Source organism: Pseudoliparis swirei, chromosome 23 (assembly GCF_029220125.1).
Source record: "Pseudoliparis swirei isolate HS2019 ecotype Mariana Trench chromosome 23, NWPU_hadal_v1, whole genome shotgun sequence".
Classification (NCBI taxonomy): Eukaryota; Metazoa; Chordata; class Actinopteri; order Perciformes; family Liparidae; genus Pseudoliparis; species Pseudoliparis swirei.
The window spans coordinates 10408009-10425382 of record NC_079410.1 but is presented as its reverse complement, the minus strand read 5'-3'; the positions used below and the strand labels follow the sequence as shown (position 1 = coordinate 10425382).

General features: G+C 45.5%; 1 protein-coding gene across 3 annotated transcripts in view; it reads left to right on the top strand.

Moving 5' to 3' along the window:
- cep112 (centrosomal protein 112) overlaps positions 1–17374 on the top strand; it is an 88383-nt gene that overhangs the window by 4281 nt on the left and 66728 nt on the right. For 2 of the 3 annotated variants that reach the window (XM_056407412.1, XM_056407413.1), the window contains exons 5-12: positions 1748–1820; positions 3659–3736; positions 6506–6553; positions 6656–6742; positions 12516–12602; positions 15527–15626; positions 16059–16177; positions 16714–16857. In XM_056407412.1, coding sequence (XP_056263387.1) covers positions 1748–1820; positions 3659–3736; positions 6506–6553; positions 6656–6742; positions 12516–12602; positions 15527–15626; positions 16059–16177; positions 16714–16857 — 736 coding nt within the window. The remainder of the gene's footprint in view (positions 1–1747; positions 1821–3658; positions 3737–6505; positions 6554–6655; positions 6743–12515; positions 12603–15526; positions 15627–16058; positions 16178–16713; positions 16858–17374) is intronic. The other variant, XM_056407415.1, reaches the window with a different exon arrangement.

Below are 17374 nucleotides of genomic sequence, written 5' to 3'. Positions count from 1 at the left end.
AAATCTTAACCCCCCCCCCCCCATCACCCCACCACCCTCTTTCCACTCTCCCCTTTATTCTGGGTGAGTACGACAATAACACTGTCCTTGCAGTGGCAGTCGTCAGCCATTGATGCCGGTATGAACGCCTCGCGTCTTTATCGCTCACAGGCCATAGTGTCTTCACTGATATTGCCTCCAGGCGGTTTTGTGTTCTGGTGGAGGGAGTGCAGGGGCTGAGAGATGTTTGTGTCCCTCCAAGGTCAGACGGCCTTCCTCAGGGTGCCCGAGGCTGAGACCCGGGCCCAGTGGCTCTACACCTGGAGGTCAGGGTGGGGTATGGATGTCAGGCTGCTTTAATCAGCCGAGCTGCAGCTTCTGAGGCTCTACATGGTGTTCTCATTTTCTTCTGTGAGTGTGTGTGCTTGTGTGTGTGTGTGTGTGTGTGTGTGCAGAGCTCTGGCCTGACTTGCCACTGCTTTGATCTCTGGGCCTCAGACTCCAGACACATCTGATTCAATTATCCTCATCCACCTGTTGACTTAGAGGCCCAAGATTGCAAAGCTTGGCCCGCTTATCCAAGTTTCATGGCTGCATGTGCATGTGCATGCAGGTGTGTGTGTGTGTGTGTGCGTATGTGACTGAAGTCCCTAACAGTGTTATTGCAAAGGTATTGTATTGGTCTTTGATCGTGATCTTTTTTAATTTGAGTTATTGGAGCACATCTGTCTCAGAGCCACTGCTCGTGTACCTCAGTTATTGCTGCCGTCCCATTGTAACTAGGCATCAGCACTTTGATGGTTCTCGGGTCAGTTTGTGCATTTATAACACATTAATTACAACGCATGTCACAGAGACTTCCAGGTGTGTAAATAGACATCACGCCGCCCAATGACATCAACTGTACAATGTAATTATTACATATTAGTAAAGGGCTCCAGAACTGTACATTATTCAGGCCACTGCACACTCTTAAATGAATTAATCATGAAAAACCAACCAAGAATCCTGTAAGTGTTCCCCTGAGCATTTACAAACTGGTGTTTCTCTAAGCGTAATATCCAGAGGCCGACCTGTAATCCTTATTTATGTCCTCATAACTGTCCAATCTATATACTTAGAATCTTATTTACTCGTACCTTATTTACCACCAATTGCTTTGACGTGGTCTCTGACAGTAAATATGTTATAACGTGACAAAAAAAGTTTAGTTTTTCTATCTTTCTAAGGTTCATCATTTAGATCACGAGAGCCCTGAGAACAAAATACATATTCGTATTACGCCAAGTAATTTAATGCAACATATTATAACACATTGTAATATCCATAGAGTTAAATATAGCTATACACGTTAAATAGTGCGTGTGCGTGAGCGTCTGTGTGTGTGCGTGTGTTAAAATGAGGAGCGCGTGCATTTGTGTGCCCACGAATATAATCCGTTTCCCTGTAAAGCTCCTTGTTTAAGGCGTGATGGACCAGGACATGATGAGACAATGATTGAGGTGTATGATTATAAAAGGATGGTACACGCCGTAGACTGGTGCCCTGTGGGCTGTCCGTGGAAACAAAGCGATGTATAGTGGAGACGTTTATTGTTCAGATGGGATGAAATACAGACCACAAACCATGCAACAAATGCCAGATGTTTATCTGTGTAAATAGCGAGGCAGGCTGCCTACGCAAGCACATTCATACGCAAACAAAGGGACAAAAGCAGACACACACACACATTGTACGACAGGGTAACTTCTTTTCTTTTCTCTTCCAGGAGAAGACTGTATGAGGAAAAGCCTCCATCACGGCCGATGTCCTCCAGTCCACTTAAACATGATGCCAGGATGGTTAGTGCAACATGTTTCAGACGGTCGACCACTCCTCTGGACTTCCCTGCCATGCTTGTCTTAAAGGGACAGTTCACCTCAAAATGAGAAATGCATATGTTTCCTCTCACCACGAGTGCTTTTTATCAGTATCTCCCAACACCCGGCTAGTTTTTTGGGGGAACTGTTCCTTTAAGATTCAACAAGTTGTTGTGTTTTCAGATTTATAGGTAGCTGTGATGACACATTGCAATTTTACCAGCATACCCGCCGGTGCCAATACAAATAATGGCCATTATGTTTTGCTTTCTTCTTTAATGTCGAGCAATTTGGGAATTCTTGAACTCATTTCCCCATGAAGCCAAAGGAATTTCCCCAAACTCATACGTTGTTGGTTCAGGCAGCGAAAATGGATCTAATAGTCGTGATCACAATACATTTACTACTAACATACTGCCAATTTATGAGGGGCACCTCGCTGAAATCTACCTCGAGGAAGGTTTTAATGTTCAGTTTGTGTTTAAACTGTATTAGAGAAGTGATGATACAACTTTAATTCTGTTTCTGTTCTTCCTCTTTGTTCACGTTGATATGATATGATATATACCTTTATTCGTCCCACAGTTGGGACATTTCTAAAATCACAGCAGCGGTGCACATCAGAGCATTAATAAAAATAATTATAAAACACAAAACTAAATACTAAAAAACTAAATACTAATACTAATACTAAATATACAAGGGGAAAACAAAGTAAAGTGTTGAGTTTGCCAGGATCTCCAGCAATCTACTGCAGTTTGTTGTGCAGCCTGACAGCAGCAGGAAGGAAGGACTTATTGAATTAAGTTGGATGGCAAAGCCGGTTTAGAAATATATTTTCAGGGCCTTTTCATTCTGTCATCAAACCACCATAAATCTCCCAACATGTTCATGGTCTGAGACGATGTTTGCACAACTGTGAGTACATCGGTGGCCAAAAGCATTTGAGGCCATTCATACTTATCAGTGTTGAACACAATGCGTTGAATTCCTGGTTCGATGCAGAGACTGTGCCACGCTGCTTTGAACAGCCACATACTCTGCATTCCTAGATATTGAAATTAAACGTTTACTCTGTTTGTCGAGGGTGAGGCTCCGGGACCGTAATGCCTTTTTAATCAGAAGGGGCATTTAATCCCGAGCTATTCATTCAGCCATCTCTCTGTCAGTGCAGTTCTGTTGAGGTACAACCAAGGTCCACACTCCACCAGATCCCAATCAAATTAAACAACATCTCTCCTTTCCCTATCGCTCGCTCAACTTTATTAGATACTTCCCCCCATTTCAACCTCGCTGCCCAACTTGGACTTGAGTAAACTGATCTTGTATCAACAGAACCCCCTGGAAGCATTCGAATTATACTGTATAAAACAAATCCGGAGGCCCGTTGCAACAAAAGGCTGGGGAAAACAAGGACGACAGGCAGTGAAGCTGCGTATGCCCCTCTTGTGGAATTTACTGCATGACGGAAATGATGTGGGACTGCCAAACATCTGGAGTGCTGTATGCGAGAGGGAGGAGAGCGAGGGAGCAACGGGTGGAGGAGATGGAGATAACGAGGGAGTAGAAAGCTGTTAGTGCAGGAGGAGAACACATGTGGGTGTACTGGATGTCTCTAAACTTGGAAGAAAGGGAGAAGAAATGGTGTTGTTGCCAAGAGAGGACTTGCATTGTGTCAACAAATAATAACCTCCATCACAATCCCAACGTTTGCTTCCTAAGGCCAAATTCCCTCCTAATTTATATAGCTTAATTTCCATTTAGTTTCTGCTATTTACACACTCCAACACGCACGCTTTTTACATTTGTTTAATCCTCAGGTGGATGTGAGGCTGAAGGCAGATATGTCTCCGGATGACAGTGACCTGGAGGCTCGTCTCAACAGCTGGAACCTGGGGGTGAGTCCAGGGGCGCGCCTTGAGCTTCTTGGTTACATGTCACGCTGCGGCTCATCCACAGTTCCAGTGAACCGGAGCGCTCGAGCTCACGAGTTCACCGAAATTAAGAGGGCGATGGTGCTGAGCTGTATCGCCTACACACGGCTAAACAAAGGGAGTGGAGACCCTTTCACCTATGTCCTCTTTAAACCACTTCCTTTAGGCAGCTCTTTGCTATTGTAGGGTGTGAGGGTGGGATGAGATGAAGGGGTTGTGTAAACTGAGTATCTGAAGATGTGTGTGTGCGCCTCTCTTATCTGCTCTGGCTGGAGTGCACCAGGCCAGGGCTTGATAAGCACTCTGCCCTCATGTTCTTTTATTCCCTTATTTATTCCCTATCTCCTCACCAGCATGACCTTGCGTCGCTCTTTTCTTCTTCTCCTTGTTGCCTCTGTCCTCTCCCCCGCGTTACTCACACGGTCGTCTTCGACAGCACAGCCGCTCACACTTCTTCTGCTCTTTCTCCGAACTCTTCCCGGCCACTCTCTTTCGCTCTCTGACCCTTCTGTCCGTCCGTCCACCTCTCTCCGACTCTCTCCGTGTTACTCTCCCTCTCTCTCTCTTTCCATCCGAGGGTAATCTGAGGTATCCATCAGCGGACGTGAAGCCGTGCACTGCCCCGCTCGGCTCTCGTCTGTGTTGAGACGCTGATAAGAGGCATTGCCTGGCAACGCTCCCTCAAGCCTGCATCTTCCAAATCAACAGATGTTCTTACACACACACACACACACACACACACTCACACACACACGCCGACCCACTTCAAGTTTACAGAAGTTTTATAGATGCACTGCTTCAAAGCGCCCAGCTCCAACGAAATCTGAGCCCGACCAACGTCACTGTATCAAGAACATCTTTTAGCTTTGCTTTAGATCTTCTGAAGCGGTCCGTATCGTTTTGTGCACTTCAGCCCTAATGTCGTAAAGTCTGTGTAGCCGGCATGGCGGCCATGCTGGACAGAAGACAGCAGATTGCTTCAGACTCCGACAGGACCTGCAGCCGCTCTGTGGCTTGTCAGAGTTGCATCTCTAATGGGACTTGGCTTACTTTTCCATACAGAATTCAACGGCAGTGCCGGCCTCTTGGGCGTCCATTGTCTGCGGTTCAATGGGCGCGCTGACGGCCTGCTCAACGCTCGTCCGAAAACGAGGAAGCCATCAATCACCCGGTGTTTGTTTGGCCGGAGATGCCAGGCCTTGTGATGTGGAGTGTTCCTCTTCTGCATCCGTCCACGTCGGGTTCCAATGACACAGGACGCCGTGCCAGCTGCGAGGCTGGACAAACATGCGCACACAGGCGCATGTGTGTGGGCGCGCAGGCAAAAAAACGTGTGCGTCAAATCCAAGTTTAGTATCGCGACGCCGTGCCAGCGTCGCACCGCACGCAGCATTTAGTCTCCATGTCTTCTTCGCCCTGTGGGCCGTGCTCAATCGAATCTGATGACTGATGCATTTTCTTTTTTTACCCGCAGACAGACGTTCTCGTCCTCTGCCTGGGCACTCGTTTAGAGGCATATTGATTGATTCACCTCTTGGTAAATATGTATATCTTTTTTTGAGTTTGCCAGTGCCGAGATGAAGTCGCAATTCGTCATACATGGTGGCACACGCCATTGATGCATCGCGTGGTCTGGTCTGGTCCGCGTGTCAAGTCGGATGTCTCCTTTTGTTGAGAGCTTATAGTATGTCAGCTAACAAGATGTCTGACCTGTTTTCACCTGCATCACGATTAAGTCGGGAGGCACAGCTGCTTTCATCTATTTTCCGCTGTCACCGGCTCAGCCGGAAGCTACAGATTGAGACTTTATTCTCGTACAGTAGCTGTAACTATTTTAGTGCCTCGCTTTGAGGTTGTTTTAGGTTCTGTTCGCTCATCGTCGTTCTGGATCGGCTCTGTGTGGGTCGCGCCACCTCGCAACATCACATATTTTTCATTTAACTGCAGCTGAATGAGTCCCGCGCATCCCTCCTCTTCGTCCTCCTTCATCCTCATGTTAAAGAAGCTTTGCAACAGAGCTGTTTACTGTGCGCCGTCAGTGCTGTCATCTCCAAATGTTGCCGCTAGTTAGCAGCCCCTGTAGACAGCCTCAGTGCTTGGGAGGGAAACACCGAATGGTAGTGTGAGTTCACAGGGAAATAATGGGGTCATAAACAAATGTCAAATAGTGGTTGGAAAATCGCAAGTTGTCAAGACTGCGATGCTTTTGTAGTTTGTTTCACAGTCAGTGATCTGTATTGATGTAACGCTGCAGAGTCATTTGGAGTGTGACCCTTTTGTGTTCAGGTTAGCAGCTCACGCTTTTTTTTTCTTCTTCCTTCTCCTTTTTCCATCTCTTGTGTTTCATATTATAATCAAAGGACATGCCGTGTCGGTGTTTGGCAAGAATGTATACACATTTGTCTCCATGTGACGATAAACGTAGCGGGGATAGCTTACAGATTAGTGGTCCTGAGTGTTGACAAAAGGGCCGTGTCGGGACATCAAAGACGGGCCGAGAGCGGAAACCCGGCGGGCCACACACACGACGCCTTGAAGTCGCCCGGCGCATTCTGTCTTCCTAAACAGACGAGAGTTGACGGAAGAGACTGCACCAAGCTTTTGATGTGTTCCCCGCATTGTTTATGACAAACTAAGGGCGGAGGTTAGATTCTGGCCCTGGCGGTAAGGCTTTGTGAGGAGAAGAAGAAGAGGAAGAAGAGAGGTCTAAAGTTCTTCTGTTTACTCTTTCAGATTGAAAACCCGAGGTATTTGCGAGAAAACCCCGTTTCCTTCTCTCCAGTAAGTGTTCTCTCTTTTGGTCTCTCGTGCTTGTTTTTATTGTTACGTGTACAAAAGTGCTGTCTTTGAACTCCTCATCGCCTAATCTCTTTATCTCTGTAGACTTTCAAGCCGGGTTTTGGGAGGAACAGCACCCTAGCAGAGGATCAGGGCCCACAGCCTGCACACAGCAAGGGGGTGTACAGCACAGTAAGCACCCTGAGCCAACCCCAAACTGCTTATGTGTGCGATGAATGTCAGAATTATTTCATGATTGCGCTTTGTTTGCTTTCTTTAGCGAGCACATGATATTTAAAACGATGTTCATTCCAATACTCCTAAACTCTTACGACTCCAAGTTCAGTGTTTGTATAGAAGCCAGTGTTGAACACGCGCATAAATCAAAGCTCTCCTCACTGCTTCATGGCCCCTGACGGTCGTTTACATCCAGTTGTGTGCATAGTTTGTATTGTTGAAATGGCCACGGCGAGCGTTGCTCTTAGAAGACAGAAATAATGCCGGCTCCCAGTGATGACAGTTTTTTTTCTTATGTGGATTTAAGCTGAAAATCCCATTCTGAAAGCATGCTTTGAAGTCCATGCCCCTCCCCAGCTCTCCCCTCCCTTCTACCCCCACCGACCATCGGCCTTTACCCGCACTGTTGAATATAAAAGCGAGCATGACTCGGCTGTAATAACCGTGGCGTTTCATGTCTGCTTGGGGAAAGCGCTCCAGTCAGTGAGATGGGCGTCACTGGAAGAGGGCAGAGAATGGAGGGAGAAAGGATATAAGACATGATGGACAACTCATTGACCTCTCATAACAAAGTTGTGTTTGTCATTCACACACACACACACACACACGTACACACACTCCTCCATGCACATCCAGCCAGTCCTCCTGTCTATCTGTGGGTTTATATTGTGTAGCAGCACCAACACAAAAACTTTAAAGCCATGTCCCATGCTGTTTGATCCTGCCTCCGACTAGCTGACCTGCTTCATAGCTGTGTGTGGTGGGAATATGAATGTATCACATTTCAGAAGACCACACCAACTTTACTTTGACTTAGTCGAATGTTGTCGATTCAACTCCACGGTCATTTCTGTGGCTGGAGTTCATGATCTTTTCCTCTTCGGTAATCGAGAATAGTTAGTCCGTCTCTTGTATATGAGTAGTATGTATGGTAGACTAAATACCATTTGGTTTCAGTCTGTATGGATGTGAATTATAGCAGTGGAGACGTTTTAGGAGAGCGGAAAGTGAACTGGCCTGTCATTTCCACTGAGGCCAGAATGCTCTCAACATGGGAACCAGTTCAGGAAAGTCACACAGAAACATTGGGAGGGACACATTGGGAAATTAGAGGAAATGGTGCAGAGCTGGAGTATTTTCCCCACGGTGCTGAGGTTTGTGCAATTTGCCTTCTGTCAATCTATTGCATTTCTGATAAATTATGTCATGTACAGAAGTTAGTTTATTAGAGTTATAATAAAGCTGTAGGTAGTAACATACGAGTGAAAAAGAAGATGTGCCCAAGCATTTAAAGAGAGAAGAAAAAGGTGTGTTAATGATTCACAGATGATGTATTCTGATGATTTCGGTGGTCCGCTGACTTTGCCACCACGAGGTTGGCGTTTGTATTTTTGGGTAAAGTGTATTATACCCAGTTGGATGGGTTGCCATGAAATTAGCTAATCTCATGCACTTCCCCCCCGTGTAATCTCCATGGTGATCCTTCAACTTTTCATCTCGCCACCATCTGGTCAAAATGTTGAAGTTGTCCAACACTTTTAGTTTACGACCTGCAAATCTAATATCTAATGGCATTCCCATCAGCCATATGCAGAACCTTCTCTTGAACTCTGCTGCATTGTGTCAGCGCATCTCCGATTCCCATTGTGAGGTCCCGGGAATTCCCTTTTGACTACACCCTCTGCCCTGTAAAAGAAGAATTATAATAGGCCTGTGGTTTATGACATGCGATTGTAAAGCCCCTTTTTCTTCTGTTTTTTATCGTTTAAGATGGCCCCACTGATCAAGTGTCTGATGTCACCTTCAGCAATTAAGAGAGTGAGGTGGGGTTCCAGGAACTCTGAACCTCACCGGATACAGCTGTTACCACACACGCGGGATTTTTCTTGAGAAGTCACTCGAGTCACCTATCCCACCGCAGCCATATCATCCTCAAAAGCCACATTAAGCTTTCCTCATGAAGCCTTGAGGCCTTGTCCAACACTGCCATTGCGTGGCTGTCTAGGCCCGGTCTAGGAAATCGCAGTGACATCACTTCCCCTTAATCCTGAGAGCCGAGTTGAAAATGTACCCAGGTTTAAAGCGTTACACACGCCACATGTCATTAAGCCGGCGGCGGCTTAACGAACATCTCAGCTTTCACACCAAACTCATCAGCTACGCACTGCATTGATAGGAATGCTGACTGCTCTTTTCCTATGGAACAATGAGTGGCAGCTGAGAAGCTTCACCGCGCGCATTGCTGATACAGTGCGTTTGCTCATGGGCGAGTTGTGGAAAATTAAATGTCTGGCAGGAGCAACGAAGTCACGCTAATCCTTCAGCGCGCCCTAGAAAGCCATAGCATTATGGGGACTGGATCTTTATTTGGACATTAAATAATTCGGCCATCCGACCGAGATGTGTGATTACAGAAGAAGATTCTGCTGATTAAAGCGCCCCATCTTTCTTTTAAAGTTGGCATATGATTGCGTGGGTGCTGTCTTCAAACCGACCCCTTGGTACTTGACCTGAGGGATTGCCGGCACCAGGCACGGCACATGAGACGAGTGTCTTCGTGTCAAGCAGCCGCACTCGAATGGTCCCAAGCCCCCGACTGGGGATCAGCCCCCTTTTGCTTTCTGTTGCTGTAATGATGCAGTCTCTCTAATCTATGGATCCTCTGGGATGGAGCTCTCAGCCCGTGATTTAAAGGGCCGCGGCCTTTCTTATCGGAACGTTTTTCAAAGCTAAAAAAAAAAAGGATCACGCTTGTGAGCCTTAGTAGTTTAAAGGGGACCAGTTCTTCAGACTGATTCAGGCTCAGAGACACCGGAGACCAACCATGTTCTGTCATGATAACGTCACTATTTAAAGCCACGCTGCCCTCTGTACTTGGTTCCTATGCAGTTGATGTATTTATAGCAGCAATTGTGAGAAGTAATCTGTTTACTTACTCTGTACCCTTCTTTGGAACGACTAACGGTAGATTTGTCTTTACTCGTCAGATATTCAAATTTTTTTTTTTATCCCACCGTCCTATCTGGACCGACTGCAGTAAATTAACTTCTTGTCAGAGTGGAAATGACATCTCGCTGCTCTTCAGTAGATAGCAGAACGCGGCGTGGCGACTATCCTCGAGCATCTGTTTACGGAGGATGAAAGAGGAGGATGCATTGTGCATATCCGGCGAGACGAAGGAGGTGCACAAACGCAACCTTGCTTTGTGGAGCCCGGAACGGTTGGCAGACGATTTGTGGACACATCCATCCCTCTGAGGAAAGAAGGCCTTGACCCTCGCGCCGGTTTTGAGAGCAGAAAAGGCAGCTGTTTCCGTCTTCTCCTTGCATTGCGTCTCTCGTATGCCCGCCCCTCCCCCATCATCCTTTCATGAGCGGAGTGTCAAAAAACATGGCATCTTACAGCGCTCGCGACAACTCTGAAAGAGAGAAAATGGGAAAAAAAATCTGTAACCATCCAGTCGGGCTGATTGAAGGCATCTCAGACGCCTTAGGTGTACGACATTCCTCCTCCTTCCCTCACTGACGACTTTATGAACAAGTTTCAAACGGCCCTGATCTAGTTTGACAAACTTTCTCCAAAGAGCTTTTGAAGAGAGGATGAGAAAGTGACACCCCCACATGTGCTTTTTTTTGGGGGGGGGGTGCCAGCAGAATCAGGTCCCCACTTACTCGTCTGCTTTTCAATCACTGCCATCGCTCTCTCTCTCTCTCTCTCTCTCGTTTGCTTTGACAGGTCTCCTGTGGTCCCCTCAATTGCACACGAAATGGTGGTAAACCAAGAAAAAAGATAAGGTATAAAGAGGGAACACTTAGCAGAGCTTTGTCGAAGATAAAGAGTCGACATGTAGCTAAAGTGCAATAATGTGGCATCTAGAAGGCAATTGTATGCGTCTTAGATGGACTTTTATTTATTTGTACTGTAGGATGATCCTCCAACATAAAGTGCTGACACCATAACAACATCCAACTCTCTGGTTTTATCGATGCCGCCAAAGCACGGATACACTATCTTTTCTCAAACAATCCAGAATGCTGTTGACGTCTGTCCTGTATTGTAATGTATCAATATTTATACACTTAACCACACAATAATTGAATATTATTTTTAATCAGGCCATCATCACAGCTGTTCTCCTTTTGATTTTTACCCAGTGAAGGTCTAATGTGGGTCGACTGTGCCAAGCAATGTCATGGGAATTTTCTACTTAATTGTTTTGATGACTAGAACAAACGAGAGCTGGCCCCGGGATATTATTAACCACTGACATGTTCACACACACACACAGACACACACACTTTGAAAGGAAGAACATTGTCACCCTGCTCCAGGGTTGATTAACACGCCAGAACAGGCAGTGACTAAACACGAGTCGTGACTTCAAAGTGATCGCTCAGCCATATTTCTGTCTACGGTTCTCTCCGTCGTGCCATGTGTTGTGTGTTTGTGAGGGAGACGCGTTGTGTGTAATTCGGAGCAAAACCGACTCGAAAGAGTTGCGAGAGCAATTCTGAGGAAAGCTAATTGTTTTAAGAAGCGTATGGGATTTACACAAGACATGATGATATCAAAATAAGCTGCTTTTATTTTGACATGAAAACATGGCGCTTTTCTCTGGCACACCCTCAGGCAAAGTTGTCCTTCTTAGCCCCACTAGCCGTAAGGTCCTGTCTCAAGTGGAACATGGAATTAGCGCTTCACCATCGATGTCCTCGGCTCACCATCGGGATGTTTGTGACGCGGTGACTCACATGGTCTCGCCACAGATGTGATCATTATTTCCAGTCGTGATGAATAACTAATCATTTTAAAAAACCATAGAATAATAGGTGATTTCTTCTCTTCATTTGAGTAAAACCCGTCTAGGCGTCTAGCTTTAACCCTTGTGTTGCCTTCGGGTCATTTTGACCCGATTCAATATTTAACCCTCCTGTCGCCTTCGGGTCAATTTGACCCGATTCAATGTTTAATGTCGGTGTTCTTTCGGGAGTCAACAAACAAACATAAAGTACCTCACACTTAAACTTGGAAAACAATATTAATTCTAATAATTTTCTGGAGATTTTAATAGCTGGGGTCATATTGACCTCAAGGGTAAAATATGTTAGTAAATATAAAGGTAACAGGAGGGTGAAACATTGAATCGGGTCAAATTGACCCGAAGGCAACACAAGGGTTAAGAGATCTGCTCCGACATGACAATGCTAAAGTTAAAATCCTCTGAAAACACTTTGATGAGACAGCCTCTCTTCATAATCAACTGCTATGTGTACTTCATGTGCACACATGCTGTCACTTTGTTGTGCTTACTCTGGACTGTCATGTACACACACACACACACACACACACAAAGAATACATCTGTGCTCCACGCTGTTTTTTTGAAGCTCTGCTTACAGATAAATGTTTTAAAATGTTAATGTGGTTTGTTTCATCATCAGCTGCGCTGGTGTGCAAGACGGGACACACACTCTTCTTTCATCCAGATTCATGTTATCTCTTTTATCCTGTCACACTGTATGATGGTTTTCCCCCCAATTTTTTCCAATTTTCCAACTAAAATAGAAAGTTCTTAATGTTTAACTTCCTAGAACAACATTTGTTGCTTGTGTTTCATCCCCCAAACAGATGTTTTCTTTTGCTCAGCAACTCCCTTTCATATGTGGAAATAACAACGGATTCACACAAAGTGTCACAAACATGACATCCGCTTTTCCATTTGTTTCCAGAATGAGATGAAGATCAAAGTTCTGGAGTCCAAGCACCAGGAGGAGAAGCTGAAGATGCAACAGAGACACGATGCAGATGTTGAGAAAGTAAGAATAGAAACCGCGTAAATGCTCGCCCATCTCTGGCTGTAGTTTGGAGCGTATGAGAAAAAGCTTATTGACTGAACTAGTTTCAGGATTTCTGATCGCTCGTTAGGGCAACGATACGCTGCAGCATCAGAGGTCACGCCACAATGTGTCTGTTGGGGAATAACAGAAAGACATAAACTACGTATGAAATTATAAGCACTTTGATATTCATTAGTTGATGCAAAGTGAACCAGCAGGCCGTGTCTGATATCGATTCAATAGTCGACTGCAGATGCTGCACAGTCAACGTCCTCCACCTTTACACTGTCGTCTTTTATGGCAAGATATTCAATTATTTATAGTTTGACTGTATTTGCAAATAATTTTCTTCCGCAGTAAGAAGCCTAGTTGGCCTGAAAGGGAAGAGCGTAGTGTGGCCATGGCTGGATCCCATTCTTGGAAGCTTTTCTTCTGCTTTTCTTTGGTTTGCGATTGGCATGACATAATGAACTCATTTTTAGTGACTACATCTCATCAGGCATCTGTGATTTCAAGTGTATGAACTGAGCCAGTACTTGTACTTGTAGAATAGCCACTATATTGCTTATCCTCATAGTTTTACTTTTATTGATAGATAACACACAAAGAGTTTAAAATGACTGGATAAGTTCATCCTGGGTCCAGGCTGGTCTGTTCACTTGAGTGTTCATAGAAACGGGTTAACCCGCGTGACAATGGGCATCGTTGTCACTTGATTCCATTATGTTGGCTAATGAAAAGGAAAAGAACGAGTCCCTCCTCTTCTCATCGGCCCATAACGCAAATAATCAGCTCCTCAAAGTTCACTGTCAGCGCGTGTCACGGCAGTAAAGCTGGTTTATTTCACACTCGGTGCCCATCACTTGGGCTGCAGATGAAGCACCTGGGATCTGTCACGTCGCCCGTATGACTCGCCTTTACTGCCACAGAAGCTTTTAATAAAAGGGGGAAAAAACACTCCCATTTTCTCTCCACTTAAAGATGCCCATTTGCTTCTTTGTGTTTGACAAGAGACAGGATGACAGCTCGCGCTCTCCCCCTCGCTCCCTCTCTTTAATTACATACAGATTGCAAGTTATGTCCGATTTAATTTCCTCAGAATTGTACCCAGTAGTCCCTCTAAAGGCTTCAAAGGGGAGTGATTCAGGGGTGCCCTCTGAAGCGCCTGATGGAAGGTGGGCAAGCTAAGTTTAGTTTTTAATTAGTCTCTTTACTGTATGAATAATGTATATGTTGCCGAAAGGCTCCTGGTCATTATGGAGAGGGTAATGAGAGAACAGTGGGCTGTTTAGTCCTAAAGTATTCACCTCAGGTGAAGAAGTACATCTTCATGTTCTTTTTATGATCGTGCTAATGATCCGAGACCACAGTGTTCACCAGAAGACATTAGAGGGTAGTCAATAATATGGGTTCAATGACATCTATGTGTATGTTGAGACTTTTGTTTCCGTGTCTGTGTTCACACAGAGAGTACACTCGTCTTGTCACTGCAGGTATTTTAGGTCTGTTTCTTTTGTCTCCAGTTCACTGGTGATATTTGTTCAAGTCATAGACAGACAGCTGGATTCTGACCTGCATTAGGATGTCTTTGTAAAAGCCTGAAATGAGCACGCTAAAAGCTGTCATTTCCCACGTTCCAGTGCACTCTCCCTGGACCTGACCTCGGTCGACCCCTAAAAACCCAACAGTCTCTGGGCTGGAGAAATTGAAAAAATTTTGTCTCCCTAAATGTTTGGTGAACTTTGCTCCAATTGTCCCATCCTCCTTTCATCTCGCCCATCCCATTCACACGGAGAGGAGGACAGGCGTGGCAGCTAAGTGCACATGGATAGAACAAAATGCTCGAAATATAAAGTTGCGTGGGCTTTGGGACGGTCAATAACAAGCATAACCACTGCCATTGCAGCCCGAAATCTAGAGCACTATCTGTTGTTGGAGAAGTCTGATTTATTATCTTACATTTTTTTTTATCTGAAGGTTATTATTATCTCTTGTTATTTGGATGGGTAATACCAATGCCGTTATGAATTCAAATTTTTATTTTATTTATTTTTTACTTTGGAAGAGTTTATACCGGTAAGTTTTATGCATATTCAGAATACCTACAGGGAGCAATTTTACAGGAAATTGTGGGCAGAAAACGACCGTGGTTCCCCCACCCGGCAGGAGACACTCCCTCAGACCAACTGCATGATGTGCATTACGCAGCTGTGACATCTTCTTCCTCAGTATGGAGCTTGCTAGACTGTCCTTTTTTATCCTGGAGCTCCATCTCCGTGGCCTTATTTACCTAATGGCTCGCAGATGGCAGCAGCAAGCAGATGCAGTTTCCTCATCACACCTCGGCACAGGTGGTCCACTCAGATGGCATCTCACTCCGGTAGCCCGTAGCCTCCTTAGGATTAGACGGGCATGTGGAGGATGAGGTCATACGGTGAATTATGTAGACAAACTGTTCCATGTTCTTTTGAATAACATCCGATATCTCAACATTTGTGATCACTTGCTAGCAGACTCCTTGGCGTGAAACACTCGCCTGTAGATTGGTTTAAAAATAATTTGAAACCATTGCCATGAATTCCCCAGCATGAATATGCATCTGTAACACAGAGCAACAACATTGCTCCAGAGGGCTCCCAGTGGTCAGAAACTCCACAGAGTGTAAAGGGGATGTGCCGGTTCCAATGCTGTTTGTCACTTTAGGCGGCTGTGTTCCATTCTATTTATATTTGTTCCACAAGTCCACTTATAACTTTTAAAAGCGACCGCTGAAAGTACAAAAAGAACTTCAGCAAAGGTGCTCTAACAAGAACATCCGTCATGTATGCAGCTTGGCACAAAAACAACAACTGAATATTCTCCAGGTTTGTGTTTCTAAAAACAATCTCCCTCTTTCTCCTGAGATTCTGGACAGAAAGAACGGCGAGATCGAGGAGACGAAGAGCATTCACCGGGCCAAGCAGAAGGAGTCGGAGGAGATGATCCGTAAGCTGGAGAGGAGAGGTGAGAGGTCACAGGATTGCAGGCTAAACTGGAAGGATGTTTATACTGGTGTCTCTGAACACTCGGTGTAAAAAGCCCGAAAAGATGCAATTCCACAAGAGACGTCGCTGGTGTCGAGTGACGCTCTCCAGCTGTGCTGCTTGATCAAAAATTGAATCGCACAACGTCTGCCTTTTTTAATCTTCATTTCCTCTCGTACGCTCCTCTGCTCTGTTTCGTGTCTCTCAAAGCATTTGATGAGTAACGTATAAGCTCGGCACAGGGCAGCGCTAGCGGCCATTTGATTGAAGCAATATCTTCATTGACATTGATTTACTGACAGCGCATCAATGGGCATGACTGTACGTCTGCGCCTGCGTGTCCATCCGTGCACATACCCCGAGGCAGGGCCTGACTGCTCTCGGTGTGTTTGTGCACACGCTGTTCCCACAGTTCAAAGTGCGCTGCGGGAATCCCAGGTCATCTGCGAGAGCAAAGAGAAGCAGATCGCCGAGCTGAAGAAGATGTCGGATCAGAGCACCGACTCCATGAAAAACGAGTGGGAGAAGAAGGTATGAGGGAAAAGTTGAAGGGTTTGGTTATTCTACAGCCCAAACCCCCCCCCCCCCCCCCTGAAGCAGCCCCAAGCCAGAGGAAGGCCGTTTGATTGCTTGAGACGGGCAGAGGAGCTCTGCTGCACTGTTAAAAAATATATATTTATTCTTTCATCCTGTGCTTAAGTAAGTGTTTTATTTCCTTTTTCGGAGCTGAAAAATTAATGCTCTCAGCCCTGGGTAAACTGTGTTTTTCACTCCTGATAGTTCTAGTTTACCAAGCTCAATTAGATCCTAATGCAGTATCCACTCATCTCTTCAGGGTCACGTAGCATGTGATGAGCTCCAATTCTTCTTAGATGTAATAATCTTCTTTTCTTTTTTTTTAATCGACTCCGCTGAACATAAATGTGGTTTATTCCCCATGAATAAGCAAGACAGATGCGTCAATAAATAGATAATAAACGAGATGGTGGCAAAGAAGTGGAGCTTGGTCACGATGGGAATACAGGGAGACAGATCTGTGGCTGAGGAGTTGTTCTCTGCCCCTGCAGCTGCATGCCGCTGTGACCGAGACAGAGCAGGAGAAGTTTGCACTGCAGAAGAAACACACGGAGAGCATCCAGGAGCTGCTGGAGGACACCAACCTCCGGCTGGCGAAGATGGAGGCCGAGTATAACGCTCGGTCACAGGCAACTGTGAGTGCAGGAGCGGGGGTTGGTGTGTTTAATTAGCATTGTGTTATTTACCACCGCTTCATGCATGTGTGAACATTTGAGAACACGTATCCCAGACCCAGACCTCTAATCCACGTTGAATCATGTTATATGAGGATATAACATGATTCAACGTGGATTAAAATCCGCATGTTTACTCCAGCCGCCTGTCAAGCATTCTGCCGCGGGACATTCAAGTGTTCAGACACTTCATGTGGGCAGATTATTTTATACACCAAACACCAGACTTCCACTGGAACAAACGGGATTCTGGGTAAAGAGATGGGTATATCTTGGCATGAAATTCCTCGCCTTGTTTTGCTCGAAGGAAAGTATGCATGTGTACTTCCTGTAACCTTTGGGCGAGATTGACAAACATATCTTACCTCTGTCATCTTTAGAAAGGTCTTTGATCTTTGTATGTAGTAAATCTTCCGTATGCAGACGCACACACACACACACACACACACACACGTACACACTCTTCTCAAAGCTGCCG